A 26,473-nucleotide genomic window follows, 5' to 3' on the forward strand; every position below is an offset into this window, starting at 1 on the left:
AACAGGAGAGCTGCTAAACAAAAAGCTAAATAAATACAAAACCACAAATTTTAAATTGTCTCACAATATCACTCTCTACAATAGATTTCTTTACAAGCATAAGTTGCATAAAAAAGGTGTAATGTCAAACAGAGCCTCCTGTTGGCTGCCAGTCCACAAAAGACTACCAGTAGCCAATCACAGCCCATCTGCCTGCTTGTGTTGCTCTCCATCTTTTATTACATTTGAATGTGGCTCAGGGATAAAAAAGTTTAGGGACTCCCGCTATACTCTACACTGTTTCACAAAGGAAACTGAGAAAGAGAAGTCATTCTGTCCGTAGAATAATAACTGTTTGTGAACTATGCCCTTTCTTGCATGTGCGCCTGTATCATTGCTGAGATAGAAACAAGAGTGTTGCACCCTAACAATGTGTTTCTGTGTATTTTTAGGTGTTGCTAGTCTTTGCAAAAGAAGATAGCCAGAGCGATGGCTTCTGGTGGGCCTGTGATCGAGCGGGATACAGATGTAATATTGCTCGGACGCCAGAGTCCGCAGTTGAGTGCTTTTTGGATAAGCACCATGAAATCATTGTCATAGATCACAGGCATTCAAGATACCTCGATGCAGAAGCTGTGTGCAGGTAACCACGCTAATAGAAAAAGGCTGGTATGTTATGTCCTGCAAATGTGTCTGTGCCACAGAAATAAAACAGCGTGTTATGAACCTTAAAAGAACAGTTCAGTGTAAAAATGAAACTGGGTAAAATGGATAGACTGCACAAAGTAAAAAATATTTTTAATACAGTTATAGTTAGGCAAAAATGTAATCTATTAAGGCTGGAGTGACCAGATGTCTAACATAATAGCCAGAACACTACTTCCTGCTTTCAGCTCTCTAACTTCTCTCTAACAGTTTGGCCCATATGCCCCCCCTCAAGTCACTGATTGGTTACTAACTGCTAACAGCTTAGAGAGCTGAAAGCAGGAGTTGTGGCCATTATATTAGACATTTGCCCACTCCAGCCTTTATAGATTACATTTTTGCCTAACTAACTATATTGAAAACATTTTTTATTTTGCGCAATCTGTCTATTTTGCCCATTTTCATTTTTACATTGAACTGCTCCTTTAAAGGAATACTGTTATGGGAAAACATGTTGTTTGTTAAGACACATCAGTTAATAGAGCTTCCCCAGCAGAATCCGGAAGTGAAATCCGTTTTTCAAAAACACATACAGATTTTTTTATATTTGATTTTGAAATTTCACACGGGCTAGCCATTTGCTTCATTTCCCAAGGTGCCACTGCACAGCCATGTGACCTGTGCTCTGATAAACTTCAGTCACACTTCACTGTTGTGCTGCAAGTTGGAGTGAAATCACCCCCCTCCCTTTTCCCCCAGGAGCCAATAAGCAGAACAATGGGAAGCTAGCAAGGTAACAGCCGAGGTGCCCTCCATATGCATTCCGTAGCTGTTCTGGGATGCATATGGAGGGCACCCTGGCTGTTCTGGGATACATATGGAGGGCACCCTGGCTGTTCTGGGATGCATATGGAGGGCACCCTGGCTGTTCTGGGATGCATATGGAGGGCACCCTGGCTGTTCGGGGATGCATATGGAGGGCACCCTGGCTGTTCTGGGATGCATATGGAGGGCACCCTGGCTGTTCTGGGATGCATATGGAGGGCACCCTGGCTGTTCTGGGATGCATATGGAGGGCACCCTGGCTGTTCTGGGATGCATATGGAGGGCACCCTGGCTGTTCTGGGATGCATATGGAGGGCACCCTGGCTGTTCTGGGATGCATATGGAAGGCACCCTGGCTGTTCTGGGATGCATATGGAGGGCACCCTCGCTGTTCTGGGATGCATATGGAGGGCACTCTGGCTGTTCTGGGATACATATGGAGGGCACCCTGGCTGTTCTGGGATGCATATGGAGGGCACCCTCGCTGTTCTGGGATGCATATGGAGGGCACCCTGGCTGTTCTGGGATACATATGGAGGGCACCCTGGCTGTTCTGGGATACATATGGAGGGCACCCTGGCTGTTCTGGGATGCATATGGAGGGCACCCTGGCTGTTCTGGGATACATATGGAGGGCACCCTGGCTGTTCTGGGATGCATATGGAGGGCACCCTGGCTGTTCTGGGATACATATGGAGGGCAGCCTGGCTGTTCTGGGATGCATATGGAGGGCACCCTGGCTGTTCTGGGATACATATGGAGGGCACCCTGGCTGTTCTGGGATACATATGGAGGGCACCCTGGCTGTTCTGGGATGCATATGGAGGGCACCCTGGCTGTTCTGGGATGCATATGGAGGGCACCGTGGCTGTTCTGGGATGCATATGGAGGGCACCCTGGCTGTTCTGGGATGCATATGGAGGGCACCCTGGCTGTTCTGGGATGCATATGGAGGGCACCCTGGCTGTTCTGGGATGCATATGGAGGGCACCCTGGCTGTTCTGGGATTGCACATGGAGGGCACCGTGGCTGTTCTGGGATTGCATATGGAGGGCACCCTTGCTGTTCTGGGATACATATGGAGGGCACCCTGGCTGTTCTGGGATTGCATATGGAGGGCACCCTTGCTGTTCTGTGATGCATATGGAGGGCAGCCTGGCTGTTCTTGGATGCATATGGAGGGCACCGTAGCTGTTCTGGGATACAAATGGAGGGCACCCTGGCTGTTCTGGGATACATATCGAGGGCACCCTGGCTGTTCTGGGATGCATATGGAGGGCACCGTAGCTGTTCTGGGATACAAATGGAGGGCACCCTGGCTGTTCTGGGATGCATATGGAGGGCACCCTGGCTGTTCTGGGATTGCATATGGAGGGCACCCTGGCTGTTCTGGGATACATATGGATTGCACCCTGGCTGTTCTGGGATGCATATGGAGGGCACCCTGGCTGTTCTGGGATGCATATGGAGGGCACCCTGGCTGTTCTGGGATGCATATGGAGGGCACCGTGGCTGTTCTGGGATTGCATATGGAGGGCACCCTGGCTGTTCTGGGATGCATATGGAGGGCACCGTAGCTGTTCTGGGATTGCATATGGAGGGCACCATGGCTGTTCTGGGATGCATATGGAGGGCACCCTGGCTGTTCTGGGATTGCATATGGAGGGCACCCTGGCTGTTCTGGGATTGCATATGGAGGGCACCCTTGCTGTTCTGGGATGCTTATGGAGGGCACCGTAGCTGTTCTGGGATGCATATGGAGGGCACCCTGGCTGTTCTGGGATGCATATGGAGGGCACCCTGGCTGTTCTGGGATGCATATGGAGGGCACCGTAGCTGTTCTGGGATTGCATATGGGGGCACCCTGGCTGTTCTGGGATGCATATGGAGGGCACCCTGGTTGTTCTGAGATGCATATGGAGGGCAGCCTGGCTGTTCTGGGATGCATATGGAGGGCACCCTGGCTGTTCTGGGATGCATATGGAGGGCACCCTGGCTGTTCTGGGATGCATATGGAGGGCACCCTGGCTGTTCTGAGATGCATATAGAGGGCACCCTGGCTGTTCTGGGATGCATATGGAGGGCACCCTGGCTGTTCTGGGATGCATATGGAGGGCACCCTGGTTGTTCTGAGATGCATATAGAGGGCACCCTGGCTGTTCTGGGATGCATATGGAGGGTACCCTGGCTGTTCTGGGATGCATATGGAGGGCACCCTGGTTGTTCTTGGATGCATATGGAGGGCACCGTAGCTGTTTTGGGATGCATATGGAGGGCACCCTGGTTGTTCTGGGATGCATATAGAGGGCACCGTAGCTGTTCTGTGATGCATATGGAGGGCACCGTAGCTGTTCTGGGATACAAATGGAGGGCACCCTGGCTGTTCTGGGATGCATATGGAGGGCACCCTGGCTGTTCTGGGATTGCATATGGAGGGCACCCTGGCTGTTCTGGGATACATATGGAGGGCACCCTGGCTGTTCTGGGATGCATATGGAGGGCACCCTGGCTGTTCTGGGATGCATATGGAGGGCACCCTGGCTGTTCTGGGATGCATATGGAGGGCACCGTGGCTGTTCTGGGATTGCATATGGAGGGCACCCTGGCTGTTCTGGGATGCATATGGAGGGCACCGTAGCTGTTCTGGGATTGCATATGGAGGGCACCATGGCTGTTCTGGGATGCATATGGAGGGCACCCTGGCTGTTCTGGGATTGCATATGGAGGGCACCCTGGCTGTTCTGGGATTGCATATGGAGGGCACCCTTGCTGTTCTGGGATGCTTATGGAGGGCACCGTAGCTGTTCTGGGATGCATATGGAGGGCACCCTGGCTGTTCTGGGATGTATATGGAGGGCACCCTGGTTGTTCTGGGATGCATATGGAGGGCACCGTAGCTGTTCTGGGATTGCATATGGGGGCACCCTGGCTGTTCTGGGATGCATATGGAGGGCACCCTGGTTGTTCTGAGATGCATATGGAGGGCAGCCTGGCTGTTCTGGGATGCATATGGAGGGCACCGTAGCTGTTCTGGGATGCATATGGAGGGCACCCTGGCTGTTCTGGGATGCATATGGAGGGCACCCTGGCTGTTCTGAGATGCATATAGAGGGCACCCTGGCTGTTCTGGGATGCATATGGAGGGCAGCCTGGCTGTTCTGGGATGCATATGGAGGGCACCCTGGCTGTTCTGGGATGCATATGGAGGGCACCCTGGCTGTTCTGGGATGCATATGGAGGGCACCCTGGTTGTTCTGAGATGCATATAGAGGGCACCCTGGCTGTTCTGGGATGCATATGGAGGGTACCCTGGCTGTTCTGGGATGCATATGGAGGGCACCCTGGTTGTTCTGGGATGCATATGGAGGGCACTCTGGCTGTTTTGGGATGCATATGGAGGGCACCCTGGTTGTTCTGGGATGCATATAGAGGGCACCGTAGCTGTTCTGTGATGCATATGGAGGCACCCTGGCTGTTCTGGGATGCATATAGAGGGCACCCTGGCTGTTCTGGGATGCATATGGAGGCACCCTGGCTGTTCTGGGATGCATATGGAGGGCACCCTCGCTGTTCTGGGATGCATATGGAGGGCACCCTGGCTGTTCTGGGATGCATATGGAGGGCACCCTGGCTGTTCTGGGATGCATATGGAGGGCACCCTGGCTGTTCTGGGATGCATATGGAGGGCACCCTGGCTGTTCTGGGATGCATATGGAGGGCACCGTGGCTGTTCTGGGATGCATATGGAGGGCACCATGGCTGTTCTGGGATGCATATGGAGGGCACCCTGGCTGTTCTGGGATTGCATATGGAGGGCACCCTGGCTGTTCTGGGATTGCATATGGAGGGCACCCTTGCTGTTCTGGGATGCATATGGAGGGCACCGTAGCTGTTCTGTGATGCATATGGAGGGCAGCCTGGCTGTTCTGGGATGCATATGGAGGGCACCCTGGCTGTTCTGGGATGCATATTGAGGGCACCGTAGCTGTTCTGGGATGCATATGGAGGGCAGCCTGGCTGTTCTGGGATGCATATGGAGGGCACCGTGGCTGTTCTGGGATGCATATGGAGGGCACCCTGGCTGTTCTGGGATGCATATGGAGGGCACCGTGGCTGTTCTGGGATGCATATGGAGGGCACCGTGGCTGTTCTGGGATACATATGGAGTGCACCCTGGCTGTTCTGGGATGCATATGGAGGGCACCCTGGCTGTTCTGGGAAGCATATGGAGGGCACCCTGGCTGTTCTGGGATGCATATGGAGGGCACCGTGGCTGTTCTGGGATACATATGGAGGGCACCCTGGCTGTTCTGGGATTTCATATGGAGGGCACCCTGGCTGTTCTGGGATTGCATATGGAGGGCACCCTTGCTGTTCTGGGATACATATGGAGGGCACCCTGGCTGTTCTGGGATACATATGGAGGGCACCCTGGCTGTTCTGGGATTTCATATGGAGGGCACCCTGGCTGTTCTGGGATTGCATATGGAGGGCACCCTTGCTGTTCTGGGATGCATATGGAGGGCACCGTAGCTGTTCTGTGATGCATATGGAGGGCAGCCTGGCTGTTCTGGGATGCATATGGAGGGCACCGTAGCTGTTCTGGGATGCATATGGAGGGCACCGTAGCTGTTCTGGGATTGCATATGGAGGGCACCCTGGCTGTTCTGGGATGCATATGGAGGGCACCGTAGCTGTTCTGGGATGCATATGGAGGGCACCGTAGCTGTTCTGGGATGCATATGGAGGGCAGCCTGGCTGTTCTGGGATGCATATGGAGGGCACCGTAGCTGTTCTGGGATGCATATGGAGGGCACCGTAGCTGTTCTGGGACGCATATGGAGGGCACCGTGGCTGTTCTGGGATGCATATGGAGGGCAGCCTGGCTGTTCTGGGATGCATATGGAGGGCACCCTGGCTGTTCTGGGATGCATATGGAGGGTACCCTGGCTGTTCTGGGATGCATATGGAGGGCACCCTGGCTGTTCTGGGATGCATATGGAGGGCACCCTGGTTGTTCTGGGATGCATATAGAGGGCACCCTGGCTGTTCTGGGATGCATATGGAGGCACCCTGGCTGTTCTGGGATGCATATGGAGGCACCCTGGCTGTTCTGGGATGCATATAGAGGGCACCCTGGCTGTTTGGGATGCATATGGAGGCACCCTGGCTGTTCTGGGATGCATATGGAGGGTACCCTGGCTGTTCTGGGATGAGTATGGAGGGCACCCTGGCTGTTCTGGGATGAGTATGGAGGGCACCCTGGCTGTTCTGGGATGAGTATGGAGGGCACTGTGAGGGCAGTGATGAGTGTGGGATGACAAGGGGGCTCATTAATACCCCCACACTCATCAACACTGAGCACAAAGTCTACCACTCATGACTCATTTAGCAGCAAGAATTAGATAAAATTGAAATAGGGGTAGGCAGCCAGGAGAGGGATGTGCCTAGAGCCCCCCATCATGGCAGCCTAGACATGTATCTCTTTTGCCTACTCCTAGTTCCAGCCCTGGCACTTTTTGGATCACTGGGGGCTATACAATGCATTTATTTTGGCGCAGATTCACTGGGGGGCTAAGTGGTGCACTTTTAGGAGCAAAGATACCTGATACCTGCGCACGTGTAATACAGGCAAGGACAATCTGCCCCCTATAGTCCTTAAACAGGTAAAAAGCCCTGATTCTCTGTACTTTTTGATCCTAGGCTGCTCTCTTTCCTATGGGCATGACTTGGTCCTGACTAAGATGCCGTTAAGAGATTATTCCAATTTAGCTCTAGGGCTTTATACAACTTCCACTGGCCCAGATCTCTGCCCTCTCTCTGACCATGGGAAAGAGAGCAGCTCATTAAGTGCAATGCTTCTCTTCTCGTAAAACACTCACAAACCGCTAACCTGTCTAACCTTATTCAAATTCCCACTCTCTCCTCTTCTTATCTCCCCTTCTCTTGTGCTCTGCTCAATACCCGCTCTGTAACTAACAAAGCCACTTTAATTCACGATCTGTTTTGCTCCAAGTCTTTTCACCTGTTTCCATAACAGAGACCTGGCTCTCTCAGAATGATAATGCTGTTGAGGCAGCTCTCTCTTATGGCGGCCTTTCCCTCTCTCACACTCCCCGCATTACTGGCCGTGGGGGAGGGGTAGGGATTCTGCTCTCTCCTCATTGCTGGTTTAGACTAATCCCTATACCTCCTACTTTCAGGTTTCCTTCTTTTGAGGTGCATGCGGTTCAGCCGTTCCACCCTCTTTCTGTGCGGGTGGCAGTTGTTTACAGACCTCCTTCTTCAAAATCCTTGGCTACGTGTCTCTCTGACTTTGAATCCTGGCTCTCTTTCTTTCTATGCTCTGACACCCCTGCAATCATTTTAGGCGATTTCAATTGCCATATAGATGACCCCTCTCAGCCCTGGCCATCTCGATTTCTCTATCTAACCTACTCCTTTGATCTCCGGCAGTGGGACTAATACAGCTACCCATAAGGATGGTCATTTTCTAGATCTGGTCTTTTCCAAAAATCTAGATCTATCTACATTTAACAGTGAGCCTTTTCCTCTTTCAGATCATCATCTTATCTCTTTTTCTATCTCGCACATGTCTCCTTCTACTAATGCTCAGCCTAAAACCCTGATTCGCAACACTCAAAGGGTGGATATAACGGCTCTCTCTAACTCTTAGTTTTAGCCTCTCCTCCTTCTGTGCCGCCTCTGATCCTGAATTACTGGTAAATATCTACAACTCCATTTTATCATCCGCAATTAACACCCATGCCCCCCTGTAGCCGCAACGCAGTTGTGCCCACAATCCCCGTCCCTGGCTTAACCCTCAGACGTGATTTCTGCGCTCCTGTGCACGATCTGCTGAGTGCATTTGGAGGAAATCACGCGTGAAAGCTGACTTCCTCCACTACAAATTTCTTATGGTGTGCCTCAATACTGCCCTATCCCAGGCCAAGCAAGTATACTATAACACACTTATAAATAACAATAAATCAAACCCGCGGCGCTTATTCTCCATATTTAACTCGCTACTTCATTCTTCACCTAATGAATCAGTCATATCTGAACACACCCCCCAGGACCTTTCTGACTACTTTAAAAGAAAATTCGATTCTATCCGCAATCAATTTTCCCAACCTTCAGATACCGGTAATCTCAACCTTCCTAAATCTCCTCTCTCCGTATTCAGCTCCTTCAATCTCGTAACAGAGTCTGAAGTTTCTCAGCTTCTCCGATCCTCTCCGCCTACTACCTGCTCGCTGGATCCTATGCCCTCATCCCTACTAAAACAGTGTGCCCCTGCCCTTACTCCAGCTCTTACCCACATATTTAATTCCTCTCTGGCTTCTGGTACTTTTCCCTCTCTCTTCAAACAAGCATGTGTCAAACCCATTCTTAAAAAGGCTACACTGGACCCGTCCTGCCTTTCTAACTACTGTCCTGTCTCTCTCCTGCCCCTAGCCTCTAAACTCCTGGAACGTCTTGTCTTTTCTCGTATCACTAACTTCCTCTGCACCCATAATCTACTGGACCCTATGCAGTCTGGTTTTCGGCCTGCAAATGATCTCCAGACTGCCAAGGCCAAAGGACGCTACTCGGTTCTCATTCTCCTAGATCTTTCCTCTGCTTTTGATACTGTCGACCATTCTGTCCTTACGCAAATTCCCTATTCTCTGGGTATCCAGGATCAAGCAGCATCCTGGTTCTCTTCCTATCTCTCTAACCGCTCCTTCTCTGTTGCTCTCGCTAACAAATCCTCTACCCCGGTTCCGCTTAGTGTGGGGGTTCAGCTTAGTGTGGGGGTGCCTCAGGGCTCTGTGCTTGGTCCTTTGCTGTTCTCCCTGTACACTCTCTCTCTAGGAGACCTTATTTCTTACCACTTATATGCAGATGACATCCAGATATATTTAGACACCCCTGCACTAACCACTGATGTTCAAACCCAGATTGGTAACTGCCTCCTGGCTATCTCCTCCTGGATGAACCGACGCCAGCCTAAACTTAACCTAGCTAAAACAGAGCTCATGGTCTTCCCGCCCAAATCTGGCCCTCCTCCTCCTTTCACCATTACTATTGATGGCATGACCATCAACCCTGTAAATTCTGCACACTGCCTTGGGGTTATCTTTGACCAGTCACTCTGTTTCTCTAACCATATTAATAACACTGCCAAAATCTGCCGTTTCTTCCTACGCAATATTGCCAAGATACGACCCTTTCTTTCACAGGTAACAGCTAAAACACTAACACTTATGCTTTCCCGCTTAGATTACTGCAATCTCCTACTAACCGGCCTTCCAGACTCCCACCTCTCTCCCCTGCAATCAATCTTAAACTCTGCTGCCAGGATCCTCCTGCTCTCCCCAAAGAGGGAACCTGTTCAGCCTCATTTAAGCTCTCTTGCATGGCTGCCTGTTAAGCAAAGGGTAGCTTACAAAATCCTTCTGCTGACATTCAAAGCCCTTCACTCCTCTGCTCCTCACTACATTTCTTCACTGGTCTCCCTGCATCTTCCTGGTCATCTCCTCTCAGAGCCTCCGTCTTTTTACACCATCCACACCCACTGTGCTCTCTCGTCTTAAACCTTTCTATCTCGCTACTCCTTACCTCTATCCCTGAATCCTTCCGTAGGGAACACTCACCCACTCTCTTTAAGAAAAAGCTCAGCTGTTACCTTCTGGAGCACTAAAACATTATTTTGCCCAGTCCTGCACTTAAGGGCAAATGCCCATACCTGGTGCACTCTTACCTTCCGGTTTGTGCCTGTATGTTACCCAACCACTTAGATTGTAAGCTCTACGGGGCAGGGACCTCCTTCCTACTGTGTCTCATACCACATGGCACTTATATATAAATATATATATTTATTGTATTTATTTATTATATCACTTGTCCTCCCTGTGTGTAATTTTGTATTCTGTAAGATTGTACAGCGCTGCGTACCCTTGTGGCGCTTTATAAATAAAGTTATACATACATACATACAAGTGTAAAGGATAAGAAAAAGCACTGCTGTTTCCTACTAGAGGTAATGATAAAAGAGGCCATATTTTCACTTCACTAAGCTAAAATTAAACTCCCTGATCATCCCCTGTCTGTTTCCCAGTATGTAAAACTCTGAATCTGACCGAAGCACCCACCTGTAAGCTAAATTAGTGCCCTGAGAGTTTTTCTGGGAAAATAGCATTTATGTATATATAAATATGTGTGTGTGTGTTTTAGGTTTCAGCAAGTCTGATTTATTTATTAGGGACCAGCCTGAGACCTTGCAGAGCCCACTGGTGATCCCAGCCCCAGCATTCCCTGAGCCTTGTGCTGTTGCACATAACAGAATACAATATTCATGCTTTAGACCAGTCAAGTCAAACTTTGTGCCCTTCAGAAGATGAAGCCTCCAGTCCCCTCAAATCCAGACTTCATCCAAGTTACTGTAGTGAGAGACCACACAAAGCCAAACCTCAGTGGTCATCATCATCAGGGGTGAGACAGAATGGAATACTACACTATAGCATTATCAGGATCCCCCCCACCCCAAAAGATTGTCTCATACCCTATACAGAGAGATGCCCAAAAATGAATCCAACAAAGGCATTCCCCATTCATATGTCTGGTATAGGATCAATGGGCTGCTGGGAGGAAAGGGGGCATAGATTTATCTATATAATTTACATTATATTATATTATTTGATATTATTCACCCCTCTCACTAGGGTTACGGTTCTTTTGGGAAGCAGATAAATAATCCACACCAACAAGTGCATATAAAATAAATGTGTTACAAATAAGTATTTATTTCAAACAATACAATATATTTACAGTTTACAGATTAATAATCAGCCCCCAAAACTATTGCCCGTCACAGACAATTGGCCGGTCACCTTTAGCAGAATGAGGCACAGGAGCCCCCCTCCCCACAGTGTTCACCATTGGTATTCAAGAAATACACAGAGACATGTTTATTGGAAACAGGATTTATTTGTATTAATAGTCAATTTGGCGTTGGGCATTCCAGCAGGTGCCTCCTCTTCCTTTTGATCGGCAGCAGAAGCTTTATTTACATTTTTTGACCCACCCCCAGTGTGCTCTAGACCCACCCCCCCAAACGTTCTCGACCCACCCCCCAAACGCTCTCGACCCACCCCCCAAAACGCTCTCGACCCACCCCCCAAACGCTCTCGACCCACCCCCCAAAACGCTCTCGACCAACCCCCCAAACGCTCTCGACCCACCCCCCAAAACGCTCTCGACCCACCCCCCAAACGCTCTCGACCCACCCCCCAAAACGCTCTCGACCCACCACCCAACGCTCTCAACCCACCCACCAAAACGCTCTCGACCCACCCCCCAAAACGCTCTCGACCCACCCCCCAAAACGCTCTCGACCCACCCCCCCAAACGCTCTCGACCCACCCCCCAACACTCTCGACCCACCTACCAAAACGCTCTCGACCCACCCCCCAAAACGCTCTCGACCCACCCCCAAACGCTCTCGACCCACCCCCCAAAACGCTCTCGACCCACCCCCCAACGCTCTCGACCCACCACCCAACGCTCTCGACCCACCCCCCAAAACGCTCTTGACCCACCCCCCAAAACGCTCTTGACCCCCCCCCCCCAACGCTCCCCCAAGACCTCTCTTCTCTTTGCTCCACAGTAAAAGCTTGCCTTTTCTTCTTTTTCAGTGGTTCTGAAAGGAAAAAAATTTAACTGAGTCAATAAATGAATGAATGTGACATATGGGCAGTAAGTGTTCAAGGGGCAACTAGGCCATAGGGCTGTATTACTGGGTAACTGTAGCAAGTAAACATTATTTTATTCAATACTGCCCCCACCAGTATTCCATTAAATTCAGTTACATGTTAAGGTTGGTACATAAGAGCAGGGCAGATACCTGGGGCAGAGGGGCAAAACTCTAAGGAGCCTGTCAGTGTTGGGAACAAAAATAAAGTATTTTATGGTGTGGCACAGGGGTCCCCAAATGTTACCTTTTTATAGGGGCCCCAGTGGAAAAAAAAGTGTATATTTCCTGACATCCCTGCATAACTCCCAAATCCTGGGTCTGTTTCTCCCAACCAGCGCTACAATCAAAGGCACCTCCAAAGCCCATTTTAGGGGAAATTTGTCCAAATTCACTAAAATCAGTGAGAGGAGCAACATCCGCTAGTCTGGGGGGCATCATCTAACTATTTCCCCGCTTTTTTTTTAACCTAAAATAAGGGTTATTTGGCCAAAACTTTCTCAAAGGGGGTGTACACTTACCTCTCACCACAATGCCACAACCAACGGACTGAACCAACTGTCACATCCCCAGGCACGAAGTCCCCTCTCATCACATGACAGGTGCCACTCTTAAAGGGGAAGTGTCCCCTGTTGGTTAGTAAGGATTATATGGCATTTATTTGCCCTTAGATATGCAGTACATACATAGCTTATTATGTGCATAGAGCATTGCTTTGTATGTGTGGCCTATTGAGTCAGTGCAGTTACTGTGCTGCTATATCTGTTGGAGAAATCTGCTCATTTATCAACCATGGTTTTACTCACTGCTGTTGCTAAGTCTACGTAACCGGAGGGGGGGGTGGTCCTAAGCTTGTAGGGTGTCCCTCCCTTACCCTGAATAGTGGGTAGAGCACACAAATCATTTGTTACTCAGGCAGTGACCAGGCTGCTTGTCTGTTGGGCCTTAAATGATTCTTTAAGTATAAACTATTGCATCTTGGGAAACAGGAAGTGAGCCTGCATACAGACTGATGCCAGAAACACAGTATGCCATACATGTTACATGAACTCCCATATGGAATGGAATACTACACTATAGCATTATCAGGATCCCCCCACCCCAAAATATTGTCTCATGCCCTATAGCTGCTCTTTTTACAGTGCTGTAGGTAATGTGGTAGTGATGTCAAAAGCAAAAATATAAATTAATATGTAAAATGCATGTGACAGAGAGGCAAGTAGTGGGCCAGATACATGCTGTATTTCCTGTATAGCAGTGAGTTTTCTTACAGTGATCTGTTCAATCGCAAGTATATATTCTACTTTCTTTAAATAGTTTTATTGTGACAACAAATAAATACGAGTATTGGACTTGTTAGCCAGAATGCTCAGGGGTTTTCTGGATAAGGGATGTTTCTGTAATTATTACCCCCATACCTTAAGTCTACTAAAAAATCATTTAACCATTAAATATACCCAATAGGATTGTTTTGCCTCCAATAAGGATTAATTATATCTTAGTTGGAATCAAGTACAAGGTACTATTTATAACAGATATAGAGAAAATAGGTATTAAAATTTTGAATTATTTTATTGAAATAGAATCTATGAAATATGGCCTTTGCATAATTCTTAACTTTCTGGATAATGGACCCCATACCTGTATATATAATGTAAAACTGATTTGCTAAAATAATGATTTGCCTTTTGTAACCTTATATTACCCCAACATGCAGGATTGTTTTTGAGCAGTGCTGCTGTAATAATATTGCCCGTCACACACAATTGGCCGGTCACCTTTAGCAAATAGAGGCACAGGAGCCCCCCTCCCCTCAATGTTCCCCATTGGGATTCAAGAAATACACAGAGACATGTTTATTGGAAACAGGATTTATTTGTATTAATAGTCAATTAGGGGTTGGGCATTCCAGCAGGTGCCTCCTCATCCTTTTGATCGGCAGCAGGAGCTTCCTTTAAATTTTTTGACCCACCCCCCAAAACGCTCTCGACCCACCCCCCAAACGCTCCCGACCCACCCCCCAAAACACACTCGACCCACCCCCCATACGCTCTCGACCCACCCCCCAATGCTCTCTACCCACCCCCCAAAACGCTCTCGACCCACCCCCCAACGCTCTCGACCCACCCCCCAAACGCTCTCGACCCACCCCCCAAAACGCTCTTGACCCACCCCCCAACGCTCTCTACCCACCCCCCAAAACGCTCTCGACCCGCCCCCCAAACGCTCTCGACCCGCCCCCCAAAACGCTCTCGACCCACCCCCCAACGCTCTCGACCCACCCCCCAAAACGCTCTCGACCCACCCCCAAACACTCTCGACCCAAAACGCTCTCGACCCACCCCCCAACGCTCTCGACCCACCCCCCAAAACGCTCTCGACCCACCCCCCAAACGCTCTCGACCCACCCCCCAAAACGCTCTCGACCCACCCCCCAATGCTCTCGACCCACCCCCCAAAACGCTCTCGCCCCATCCCCCAACGCTCTCGACCCACCCCCCAAACGCTCTCGACCCACCCCCCAAAATGCTCTCTACCCACCCCCCCAATGCTTTCCCAAGACCCCTCTTCTCTTTGCTCCACAGTAAAATCTTGCCTTTTCTTCTTTTTCAGTGGTTCTGAAAGGAAAAAAATTTAACTGAGTCAATAAATGAATGAATGTGACATATGGGCAGTAAGTGTTCAAGGGGCAACTAGGCCATAGGGCTGTATTACTGGGTAACTGTAGCAAGTAAACATTATTTTATTCAATACTGCCCCCACCAGTATTCCATTAAATTCAGTTACATGTTAAGGTTGGTACATAAGAGCAGGGCAGATACCTGGGGCAGAGGGGCAAAACTCTAAGGAACCTGTCAGTGTTGGGAACAAAAATAAAGTATTTTATGGTGGGGCACAGGGGTCCCCAAATGTTACCTTTTTATAGGGGCCCCAGTGGATAACAGTGTATATTTGCTGACAGCCCTGCATAACTCCCAAATCCTGGGTCTGTTTCTCCCAACCAGCGCTACAATCAAAGGCACCTCCAAAGCCCATTTTAGGGGAAATTTGTCCAAATTCACTAAAATCAATGAGAGGAGCAACATCCGCTAGTCTGGGGGGCATCATCTAACTATTTCCCTGCTTTTTTTTTTTACCTAAAATAAGGGTTATTTGAGCAAAACTTTCTCAAAGGGGGTGTACACTTACCTCTCACCACAATGCTCTCAACGGACTGAACCAACTGTCACATCCCCAGGCACGAAGTCACTTCTCATCACATGACAGGTGCCACTCTTAAAGGGGAAGTGTCCCCTGTTGGTTAGTAAGGATTATATGGCATTTATTTGCCCTTAGATATGCAGTACATACATAGCTTATTATGTGCATAGGGCATTGCTTTGTATGTGTGGCCTATTGAGTCAGTGCAGTTACTGTGCTTCTATATCTGTTGGAGAAATCTGCTCATTTATCAACCATGGTTTTACTCACTGCTGCTGCTGTTGCTAAGTCTGCGTAACTGGGGGGGGGGTCCTAAGCTTGTAAGGTGTCCCTCCCTTACCCTGAATCGTGGGTAGAGATGGGGGTAACACTCAGTCCTTAGTTGGGAATGGTACATAAAAGTTATATATGGGGCAGGTTTCTTCTATTAAGGGGGCAGGTGGATAGGGAAACAGCACAAATCATTTGTTACTCATTCAGTGACCAGGCTGCTTGTCTGTTGGGCCTTAAATGATTCTTTAAGTATAAACTATTGCATCTTGGGAAACAGGAAGTGAGCCTGCATACAGACTGATGCCAGAAACGCAGTATGCCTTACATGTTACATAAACTCCCATATACACATGTATATATCTCCATGCATCGGGCATTTCTGTAATGTGAAGTAAGATTAGCAAGCTGGATCTGCTTGGCTGCTGCAGAGTGTGTAATATTGAGGGCACCGTTACTCAGGCAGTGACCAGGCTGCTTGTCTGTTGGGCCTTAAACTATTCTTTAATACACAGGCCATTCTTAAAAATTAGCTATGATACAGAAAATGAAAAGAAGTCATAGACCAAAATGCATTCCTATGGCCTTTTTTAACTAGGTGTGTGGCCTTTTGCTGCCATCTGAAACCCAGCACTGGCTCAGGTCACTTTCTAGAATAAAGTGGAAAATAGAGGTGCTCTTGTCTGCAAAAAGCTGTTCCTGAAGTACCAATATCTCTTCTATCCATAATTGCCATTGCCCTTAGCTAGCCCATGTCTAGACATAACTAATTGTCCCCAATCCTGCATAACAGTTGGGTTCTTGTTTAGATTCTTCTTACACACATAACCCAGTGGCAAAACCTCTGAATCTTGGGGTGGTGCATATAACCAGAAACATATTTCACTCATATGTCAGCAATTGTAAACAAATCAGGAATATATAAATATATCCCTAAAGTTATTTCAGTTCCAGCACAATCCCGGCACAAGGAGTTCTGGTTTTTTATTAACCTCTGTACCTTTCCTGCTCTTTGTTGCCCATTTCTTTCTTGTTCTTTATATTTTAAGTGGGAAGTTAAACTCCACAGGAGATTCTAATCAGATTTTGTGGGTCAAATTTAATCTAATCTTTTCAGGCAACACCACACAATAGCATGAGATTTTGTAGGATGCTACAAAATCTTATCTTCATAGACTGTAATAAAAAGTTGGATCAGATACAGTTGGATGGTGTGTTTTGTTGATGTTGATGCATCTGACAGTCAGTTTAATTCAATGTGAAAAAAAGTCTGTCAGATTTTATCTCATCGGATGAAGACGCAGCATGCCACATTTAAATCTGACACTGTTCCATGTAGTGTACACATCAGATTTTCCTCTCATTCCTATTATATTTTTATCCATGCAACTACATCCACCTTGTAAGATGTGTTTTGTCAATCCGACACCACCCTACAAAATCTCCTGTGGAATTTAGCCGTAATGTGATGACATTGATTTTCAAATATAATTACAATTTGCCCTTTTTTAAGTTATTTTCTATTTTCTTCTGTCTCTGACCCCAAACTGAACTGCAGGGGCGGCAGCCTAAATGCCATTTAGGGATATTTACTGGGCAAATGCTTATTTGTTCTGCTGGCCTGTGTGCCAGTGAGGGGGCGCGACGGGTGAAGGCACAATCACTACCTTAAATGATCTCACCTGCAGGATGATTAATACAACATTTCTTTACAAGCTTGTTCCATCCTATGGGGACCTTCTAGTCAAATGTTGAAGAGAAGAGGTAGGATAGGTGCTATATCACTTTTCTGTTTTTTCCACAGATCAATACGAGCTACAAAACCCTCAGAGCACACAACAATTCTGGCTGTTGTTCCACGTGTGTAAGTTGCTAACATTTGATTTTGTTGTGAGTGGAATCAGTTGCTAAATTCAGAAGGCCAAAAGCATTAATGTCCCTGCTTGCTTATAGAGTACTGTAGTACAACAAAAAGATCTGTTTGAGGTTTATAAAAATGGCCTTCCACACCACACAGCCATATTGGTTCATTGGATTGTTTGGTAATTGATCCAGAGATTGTCTCATATTAAGGGCCTATGCAGAGAAACCCTTTCACCTGCTGTTCTCCAGCTAAAGGTGGAAGTATTGAGCATCCCATATGCATTGTTCCTGCTGCTGAAAGTTATATTTTATAGAGGCACATTAAGGAGACACTTTTTCTACCTGGAGCAGACGCTTTCTTGTTCACCTGGGGTTGTCAGTTTCTAATACTATACATTAACTATACCCTATCTAATACACCAGGAACAGATCCTTATGGGCTAGACACTTTCAAAGACCACAGCTGAAATATATATTCTCTCGTACACTCACAAAAATCACTTTATCTTGATTAGACTGTTGTTTGGCCTTGTAGATGGGCACAGTTCCCCCTACTGGCTTAATGCTAAATTATAATTAGCCTGAAACCTACTTGACATCTCATCCCAGTCAAGAAATTACATTTACTGAAACCTTCCAAATGAAAAAGAATCCAGCACTGCAGATCAAAGTAGAAAAGATTCTTTATTAATTTACCCATCAGAGAAAATTCACCCAGAACCCACTTTCCAGGTGAAATATTGTCTGTCTGCAATTAAAGGTGTATTTGGTCAGGGGTAGAAATTATACACTTGAATATGTGCAGATGAATGGACCTACACAATTCCCTAGTACTGTAAATGCCTTTTGTGTAAGCTAGCATTATGCTTTACTTAACTGTAACTTTGTGTTTAGAGCTTCTGATCAAGAGGAGATGTCTGTGCTACCACTTCTGAATGTGGGATTTAATAGGGTAGGTAAAATCACGCAGATTTGTGATGGCTACACAAGAGGAAAAAAGTGTTTTCAACTTTGAAATATTTCATTTTGTATGGTTACTGATGGCTGTCAAATAATTGCAGAACTGAAACTGGTTCTTATTGGCCTAAAATAACTGTTGATGCCTTTTGATTGCTAGGCCTGGACTGGGATTTTAAATAGGCCCTGGCATTTCCATTACACAGAGGGCCAAACAGCCCCCCATCAGCTCAATAAATAGTGACTGTCTATGGCATCTTACAGCAGCCCCTCTGGCTTTTGGCAGAATCCACAGATTGCCAGTCTGGGCAAGGGGTTGTGGTATAGAAGTTTTCAGCGACATAGTTCTAGTTTAATGGCTTGCTAGAGAGTCTGTATATGCCTATCAAGCTTCTTTTTAAAAAGTGGGAGAAGCTCATTTATAATATGGGGCAGAGGGACACTTTACTTATTGAACAAAATAGGTATTTGCCATATACCTGATGAACCCTCTGTCCTTGAGTCAAATACCTGTTTTGTCCATTAGGTAAAGTGACTCTTTGCCCTGTTTGATGAATGAGCTCCTCCCACTGCAATAACATTTGAATGAAGCCTTCAGCTGTTGGTGGGTGGTTTTGTTGGGCTGCAAGTTGGGCACAACTAATAAATAACATTATTGTTGTGCTGTTATCAGCCCTACTAAACACTGGCCCCCCCTCATTCAAGGGAAAAGAAATGTAAGTAACCCATTGCATTAACAGCTCTATATGTTACTTGATTATTGCTTATTGGTTATATATAACTGGAATAAATTAGATGTTAGACTGCAGCACAAGTGTCCAGTGGCATTCCATCACAGACAGTGCCATAATGTAAATTATATGAACGATTCCTTTGATGCTGATTTCTTTTTTTCACCTTAGAGATTTGTGGAGAACAGCAGTATGATTGCATGTTACAATGAGCTGATCCAGATAGAACATGGGGAGGTGCGATCTCAGTTCAAACTGCGGTATGTAGAAAAATGAGCGCCAGTGCAGTTACAGTCAATTGAGTAATGTCTAATGAGTATCTTTGCTTTCAGGTCCTGTAACTCAATATTTACAGCCTTAGACAACTGCCAAGAAGCCATAGAAATAACAAGTGAAGATCATATTATACAGGTATCTATGCTTACAACAGAAGACTAAGCAGATTCTCATTTTGGGATAAACGTTACTTACATTTAAATAAAAGCTTGGCAATTTTTGAGACAACCTATAAGAAAGCTGCTGCATAGGCTTTTAAGCCCTCCTTATAATAGTCATTTAGGACCCACCCAGCTTTATCAGTCTTAAAGAGGAATTTTGGCTTCCAAACCAAAATTTGTTAAAGAGCCCCAAACTAAATTGAAACCCCTAATATACCTATCACTGTAATCTGTTCCTTCAAAAAGTATAAATAAATACCATTTTTATATTCTGAAATCCAGCTGCAAACCTGGCAGGGAAGGAGGGACTAAAACATTGAGCGGATAGGTCTTTTCTCCAGCAGTGTTTCACTGGTGAAGAAAACGGAGTTTGTGCCCTAACAATCTACAAGTAGCTTCAATGACAGAATGGAAGGTTATTAAAAAAGGTCCAGACTAAATAGGTTAGATAAAAATAATAGCAATACAAGTTTAACCTCAGAATGACTGCCACATGTCGCAGGTTTAAGATCTAGAAAAAAAATGGAAACCATAAAAAAGAGAAAAAGATTATCTACTGCACAATTTTTTTTTAGAATATAAATACCTACAATATACTTTTATTTATTTTAAGATTAATATCCCCTCTAACTGTGATTAATATCTGTTTATTATGCTTATTCTGTAGAATCCCACTGCCAGGTAAAAAGGGAATGGCAGCCTAATGTACAGTGATGTAACTACAATAAAGCAGACCACACAACCACAGAGGGAGAACTGCGGGGTTAGCTGTATTGTAGTCCCCCCCACTGATGCTAATTTGCCTCCCAGGTTTGCCAGCCAATGGTGGAGGAAAGCTTTCTAAACACGACCCAGTGCCAGGCCCCCCTTTAGGTTTTTCGCAGAGGGACTTGGTCGCTTGTAGTCACTCCACTGCTAATGTAGCATCTGCACTTACATAGAATATTCCTCAAGGTAAAGTGCACCCACCTGAAACCTCGTGATATTTAATGCTATGAAAATATTAATGCTTATCACAGAGGAGTACAGTCCCACAGTGTAACGTTTTCTTGGAAAGGCCTTATAAAATAGGAAGGGACTTCACTGGTGTTGGAAAACTAATATAAAGTGTAACTCTATTTATCTTGCTACTCTTCCCTGCCTGCTGGTATCACCCTTCTTTGAACTAGGGATGCACCGAATCCAGGATTTCGTTTGGTATTCAGCCAGGATTCGGCTGAATACCAAACTGAATCCTAATTGATACACAGTGCTGCACCTCTACAAGGATCTCCTATATATTTGCAATGCATCTTGCAGAGATGTGACTTTCTAAACACTCATTTCCTTTGATATTTTTACTTTGATTATTGATAGCACTTAAGTTGTGATTAATGTTATTTTAGTGCGAAGGTTCTAAGTACTTGTAACTTGTCAGTATGTTAACCCAGCCTTTGAACGGATGATGGGATATCATAAGGAAGAACTTATTGGGAAGGAACTTACTGAACTGCCAAAAAGTGACAAAAATCGGGCAGATCTGTTGGACACCATTAACACGTGCATCAAAAAGGGAAAGGTAAGGTCACTGGGAATCGGCTGAAGATTAAATATTCCAAGAGATAAGAGCAGAGCTCAATTCCATTTTTTCAACAAGATATGTTGCAGAATACTATGTTGTATAGAAAGGCTTATTAGTAACAAGGAGCTTGTACTTGTGTTAATTGGCCTTTGATTAAACAGAATCAGCCCTGGTCTAAATAATAGGACCTTAACTTATATAGAGAGAAATGTTTGTTTATTAAATAGAAGAGTTAGTAGAACTTCATAGGACACAACATGAAGTTGGAAGGTGGTATGTACTATAATGAAGCTAATCTTATACATATATTAACAGTGCATTGGTAAAAACATTAGATGAGGTGGGGTATACAGTTAGTTATGTAGGGCATAGATTATGTCGTATAGAAACCTGTGCCGCAAAAAATTTGCTTGCAACTTCCCTGCTGCTGGTCGCTTGGAAAGCCCAGCCCCTACCCTACTAGCACAGCCAATCCCTGCAACTCCGTGTACCTCCTTCACTCTACTCACTGTCTCTGTTACAGTATGTGCCCACCCCCTGTTGCTCCCTATGCTGTGTGCCCCTGATTAATGGACACCATGGGGGTCCAGTATGTTAGGTAAAGGTATAGTAAAATAGTCTAATGCACAAGTCTAAGTTTATACAGGTTATCAGCATGGTACCTCTACAGAAAGTGCCCAGGCCGCTGCAATGTCTTCTAAAAGGTGAGCTGTCCAAGGGAAAGAACTCGGAGATTTAATTCTCTGGGGGTGACTTACATATTGGCACCCTACCCTAGAGAATTAGGGTTATCAGTGCAATTTGGGCATCCATGCAGATATTGTCAAGTCAGACAACATCTAACCAATCAGTCCATGCTGCCTTTAGCAGCCCATGCTGTATATTGTTTTTCTTAGCCCAAACTATGTACTATGTACAGTTGTTATGTTTGTGTTTTTGCAACAAAAATAACTCTTCTAAATGTACTGCAGGAATGGCAAGGAATCTATTTTGCAAGAAGGAAATCAGGAGACAGCATTCAACAGCATGTAAAAGTGACCCCAGTAATTGGGCAAGGGGGGTGAGTTTTTATTTCTGTATGTGTTAATGCTATAGGCCAGTGTGAATTGTGTGCCTACAGGCATAGCAAATTGCTGTGGATCTAGCACAGTGCTGGGTTAACACAACTGGGTGGGTGGGAACGACTAAATGTACGGCACCCCCCAATGATTGTAATCACTTACCTAAAACCCCGGCCAGTGCTCCTGTTAGGAGAAAACTGCACTGGCTCTGAGGTGTACCTGAGCGAGTGTTCCTCTTCTTGCTTCAGTCTCTGCACATGTGCCAAGACTACCTTTAAGAAAAACACAGATTTTTCACTCAATTAAGCATGCACGGGCCCTGGTATTGCTGAGAAGGGAAGGAGAGTGTGCATTTACCCCGGGCTGGTGCAGTTTTTTTCAAACAGGAGCACAGGCCGAGAGCTTGGGCAATATGCACTGTGAAAAATTGGGATTTAAATGAAAAAGGCTGTCACAGAGGTGGGAGAAGACCAGGAAAAGGATGAGTGTCCTCATTGAAATGATATTGAACTGGCCAATGTATGTAGGAGCAGTAACTATTTCACATGTAGGTTTGGGTTACTTCCCCTTAGAAATGCAATCAGTGAGGGGGTAGGGGGTACCCATTCAGTGGCCTCATGGCTGAGGGGGTGGGGCTAAGCTGTCATTTCTAAATAACAATGCCATTTCCTCAACCTCTCAACTAATGGCCATGAGTAATTTACTGCCAGTGGCGAATAGGTTCTGTTTTTATTTCTGTGTAAATAAGAATAATGAAATGGTTAATTACTTTTTATTATTACTAGGAAAATTAGGCATTTTGTGTCTATCAAGAAGCTGTGCAATAGCAATGACAACAATAAACAGGTAATGTTTTTATTTATGGAATGGTTTTACAAATCTTTACAGCTTTTCCAAAAACAGAGAGAGATTTCTCTCTAGATCACTTGATAGGTGATAGCAATTTTATCACGACTTCCATCATAAATACCCTTAAAAGTGATTTAAGGTTCCATACCTATATCTAGGGGAGTACATATTGGGGTGTATTTGTTGACATTAGAGACAAATATCACCTGTGATGCTGCCGATACCAACCAATCAGCAATTAGATTTGAAGAGTCACCTACAAGTCAAAAAAACAAAATCTGATTGGTTGATATAGGCAACCTCACCGGTGATGTTTGTCTCCAGTTTTAGTAAATACACCCCATATTGTGTTCATTATGATCAGATTCTAAAAACTCTCTGTTCACATTGTCTTTTTTGTATGCATATATTTTAACTTTTGTACCCTTTTTTTTTTGCTTTAGTTGCTGTAATTTGTAAAATAACATAGAAAAAAACCCAAAGTTACAAAAATAAACAGATCCCATACCTTTATTTGGGTAAATGCTAAAGATGAATTTAAAGGCAAACTGAAAGTCAGCAGACTTGCTTACAGAGTTTATATGAAAAGGAGAAAATTAACCAAAATCATTTTTAATGGTAAAATATGGTAAAATATGTTAACCAATTCCCTGCCTTATCCTTTCCTCTCCAGATCTACAAGGTAAATCGAGAAGACAATGCACTCACAGGTTGGCTTTTTCTCTATATGTTTGTATAAACAGAACAAATACTAGTTTAAAAATGGGATTATTTAAAACATGCACGCCTTTATAACACTTACAGTTACAGTTTTCTTAGAATCTCTTTTTCTACTCCTCTGTGCTAATGTAACTTGCCCTTGGCACACTGCCTATTGAAGAAGTGCCACAGGTCACTTTACTACATTTCAGTGCACAGAGACCTGTGTCTTCTGTAAATAATATAGCACCGACCAGGGCCAGAAATAGGGGTGGTCAAAAAAGGCACGTGCATAGCGCATGGGGTGGGGGGGCTGACTAGGCACTTAATTTTCCTGCCCGCATTCCCCTATTGAACTATTCTATAACTAGGCAGTGGCAAAAGGAGCAACAACGGAATTTAGCGTGCAGGAGGTGATGACAGCACGGGTTAAAGGTGACAAGTTGCCCTCCTGCAAGTTAGGGAGCAAGGGAGGCTGCGATGGGCCTGGCTACACGATCTGACACTGCAGTGTGCACTTTGATTTTCAGTCTGTCAGATTGCAGCATTCCCTAGGGCACAAGTGCTTGTCAGATGGGGATGTACTCTAGAACTTGTGTCCTAGGGTCTCCTCCCCCATATCTGGAGTGCAGGATTAATGGCATCCAGAGGCAAATGGGATCCCACATTTGGTGTATTACGGATGATTCACACCGGAATGCATCACATGACAACTGCTCTGCCAACCCCTGCCAGCAATGTGGACAACTCTTTAAGAATTTAATGATCTATTATAAACGTTTATTTCTTAAACCTAAATAATATCAGCATAAATCTTGTGGTTAAGATTATTTTGTGTATAGAAGTACATCACAGTAACCCTACATCCCAGTAACCCTACACTCCAGTAACCTTCCATTTTCTGAAAAGGAACAAATGTTATATGTAAGTATAGTTGACATTAAGGTATAATGACAGTATATTGTTTGCAGAGAAGACTCTCTACCATTCAGGGGCAGAACTACCAGGAGTGTGATGCTCGCGCCAATGCAAATCCTCTGTGAAAACTTATTCCGGAGGGGGGCCCTGGTGCTAATAGTTATGTTATTGCTGCCATTGTGTATTTTCTGAAAGATTCAAGAAGGGTCCAACTTCCTACAATGGAAGGTGTTATCAATGACTATTCTGCTAAAGGAACATTCTGGATATTATTTTAAATAACTCAGACTTAAATCAGATAAATTTATCTAATGGGAATTACCTTAGAAGCACTTACATTTATACTTTGAATGTCTTTTTCTTTCAGAGTCTCACTCGTTTAGACTTAAGAACAGAAGGAAAGAATCAGTGGATGTGAGATCTATCACTTCTCGCAGTAGTGATGGTAAGTATGGGACAAGCTGGATGTACAGTAAGAACTTTATTTTACAACCAAACACAGTTACCCTCCCATATACACATTGATGCCCCGGACCCACAGACACTCAGTAACTAATGTATGACCCAGTCTAGACTCCTACTCCTAACTTGTAGATTGTAAGCTCTTTTGGGCAGGGCCCTCTTCACCTCTTGTATCGGTTATTGATTGCTTTATATGTTACTCTGTATGTCCACTTATTGTACAGCGCTGCGGAATATGTTGGCGCTTTATAAATAAATGTTAATGTAATGTAATGTAATTAACCTTTGTCCCAATAATCACTGCAGTACCCGTGCATTGTACATTGTACCAGTGCAAATTCCTACCAGTCCTAAACCTGACCCTCAGTTGGCATTCATATTTATTACCCTCTCTATGGACATCAATCCTGTGCCCACAGCACACACAAACAGCCTACCAGCTACATTACAGTTTGTTTATGTGCTGTGCCCTGTGTATTTGTGCATTTTCCATTGTGTTAGACTCTGCACATTATATAAAGTGTATATATAGTAGGGAGCCAAAGGACACCCAGAAAGGTTGTAAAGTCAAAGCAGGCAGCTTGTTGGCATCATGAGAGGTCACTCATATACCTGTGAAGCAGGACTTTTGTTTTTCAACACAAAAATTCTTTGGATTTCCCAAACAGCTGTAGATAGTCACAACCCAGGTTTCCTCAAAGCCCCCAGGATACTGACATCAAGGGGCGTATTTATTATGCTGTGTAAAACAAATTCGCCGAAAAAACGGAGTAAAAAGCTGTGTAAAATAAATGGAAAAGATCGCCATCTGAACGCCGGATATTACGCTGGATATCACGCCGTTATTTTCCATAAGTTCCGGTGGAAGAAAAACGCGTAAAAAATTATGCAGATTTTACGCTGTTTTTACGCCATTTTTAAACGGCGAAGCCTGTCGATGTGTGGCGAATTTTCTCGCCATTTTTTACACAGCATAATAAATATGCCCCTAAGTGTACTAGATACGGAATGGTAGGCAAAGCATTAACAGGGTCACCTCGGACCTCGGGTTTGGAAAGAATAGAAACTTTTCTTACATTCTGGTGTGGCAGAAATAACCCCTGGTGATAAAGTAGGTGTAGTGTGAAAGCTCGCATGAGGGTAGACATTAAGCATTAATGATTGTTTTACTGTCTGAACAGCACCAAGTTTGCAGAACCACAGATACTCTTCAATGGCTCGAATTCACACAATGACTATTGAGGCTCCAATAACAAAGGTAATTATTCCCAGGCTTACTT

The 26,473-nt window shown here is 45.5% G+C and overlaps 1 protein-coding gene across 4 annotated transcripts in view; it reads left to right on the forward strand.

The window, feature by feature from the left end:
* The window catches only part of pde8b (phosphodiesterase 8B), a 105,010-nt gene that overhangs the window by 70,449 nt on the left and 8,088 nt on the right, over positions 1 to 26,473 (forward strand). For all 4 annotated transcript variants that reach the window (XM_004910390.4, XM_012967377.3, XM_002940874.5 and 1 more), the window contains exons 3-13: positions 432 to 622; positions 17,460 to 17,519; positions 18,413 to 18,470; positions 19,378 to 19,466; positions 19,539 to 19,617; positions 21,061 to 21,201; positions 22,176 to 22,264; positions 23,051 to 23,111; positions 23,788 to 23,824; positions 25,099 to 25,176; positions 26,375 to 26,451. In XM_004910390.4, the coding sequence (XP_004910447.1) occupies positions 432 to 622; positions 17,460 to 17,519; positions 18,413 to 18,470; positions 19,378 to 19,466; positions 19,539 to 19,617; positions 21,061 to 21,201; positions 22,176 to 22,264; positions 23,051 to 23,111; positions 23,788 to 23,824; positions 25,099 to 25,176; positions 26,375 to 26,451 (960 nt within the window). The remainder of the gene's footprint in view (positions 1 to 431; positions 623 to 17,459; positions 17,520 to 18,412; positions 18,471 to 19,377; positions 19,467 to 19,538; positions 19,618 to 21,060; positions 21,202 to 22,175; positions 22,265 to 23,050; positions 23,112 to 23,787; positions 23,825 to 25,098; positions 25,177 to 26,374; positions 26,452 to 26,473) is intronic.

This window comes from Xenopus tropicalis, chromosome 1 (assembly GCF_000004195.4).
Source record: "Xenopus tropicalis strain Nigerian chromosome 1, UCB_Xtro_10.0, whole genome shotgun sequence".
In the NCBI taxonomy this organism is placed as follows: Eukaryota; Metazoa; Chordata; class Amphibia; order Anura; family Pipidae; genus Xenopus; species Xenopus tropicalis.